The sequence below is a fragment of the Agrilus planipennis genome, unplaced genomic scaffold, assembly GCF_000699045.2.
Source record: "Agrilus planipennis isolate EAB-ADULT unplaced genomic scaffold, Apla_2.0 scaffold701, whole genome shotgun sequence".
NCBI lineage: Eukaryota > Metazoa > Arthropoda > Insecta > Coleoptera > Buprestidae > Agrilus > Agrilus planipennis.
This window is the reverse complement of record NW_020439351.1, coordinates 1-783: the sequence shown is the minus strand read 5'-3', so window position 1 is coordinate 783 and position 783 is coordinate 1. Positions and strand designations below refer to the sequence as shown.

The 783-nt window shown below is 29.8% G+C and overlaps 1 protein-coding gene across 1 annotated transcript; it reads left to right on the top strand.

Moving 5' to 3' along the window:
* The first annotated feature begins 52 nt into the window (after positions 1 to 52).
* LOC108743512 (mitochondrial inner membrane protein OXA1L-like) lies at positions 53 to 774 on the top strand. Its single transcript, XM_018479085.2, has 2 exons — positions 53 to 314; positions 551 to 774. Exons 1-2 carry the CDS (start codon positions 108 to 110, stop codon positions 770 to 772), a joined length of 429 nt encoding a protein of 142 aa, XP_018334587.1. The 5' UTR covers positions 53 to 107; the 3' UTR covers positions 773 to 774.
* The last annotated feature ends 9 nt before the right edge of the window (positions 775 to 783 follow it).

The following is a 783-nucleotide window of genomic DNA, read 5'->3' as shown; positions in this document are numbered from 1 at the left end:
TTATGTATTTTATTTTGATTATTTCTTCTTTTCTTTTTTCATAAAATTTTATATCTATTTATTTTAAAGGTGCTTGTATTTTAGGAACCATCATTGTACGTGTGCTTATGTTCCCTTTGGTCATTATTTCACAGAGAAATGCAGCCAAAATGAATAATTACATGCCACAAATGCAAATACTTCAATTGAAGATGACAGAGGCTCGACAAATTGGAAATCACTTAGATGTTGCTCGATATTCTCAAGAACTTATGGCATTTATGAAAGAAAAAGGACTCAATCCTTTTAAAAATATGCTTGTTCCTCTAGCCCAAGTATGTGGAATTGTATGCCTGAATTTTCTAAATCAAGATTTAAACCTTATATAAGTTACATAAAAGAATGTAACACATTCAATGAAATTGTGATATCTTTTAATATATCACAAGGAAATACAACATATATGTATACTAGATTCAACAAAACACCTAAAGAGCAATCATATGCGCACCTACCTATTTTGATTATATTTATTAATTCTATTGGTAACTGTTTTGTTTCTGTTTTGTAGATGCCACTTTTCATTTCATTTTTTATGGGACTACGGCAAATGGCGAATGTACCTGTGGATAGTTTGAGAGAAGGTGGAATGTTATGGTTTACCGATTTGACTTTACCTGATCAATACTACGGCTTACCCCTTATAACTAGTTTCACTTTATGGGTTACAATAGAAGTAATTTATTTATGTACCATTATAAAAATGTACATTATCCCGGCATATGTTTATTAATTTTTATAGTT

Coding starts and splice junctions, on each gene's coding strand:
- LOC108743512 (XM_018479085.2), top strand. CDS start 108: ATGTTCCCTTTGGTCATTATTTCACAGAGAAATGCAGCCAAAATGAAT. Junction 315..550: donor TGCTTGTTCCTCTAGCCCAA/GTATGTGGAATT, acceptor TCTGTTTTGTAG/ATGCCACTTTTCATTTCATT.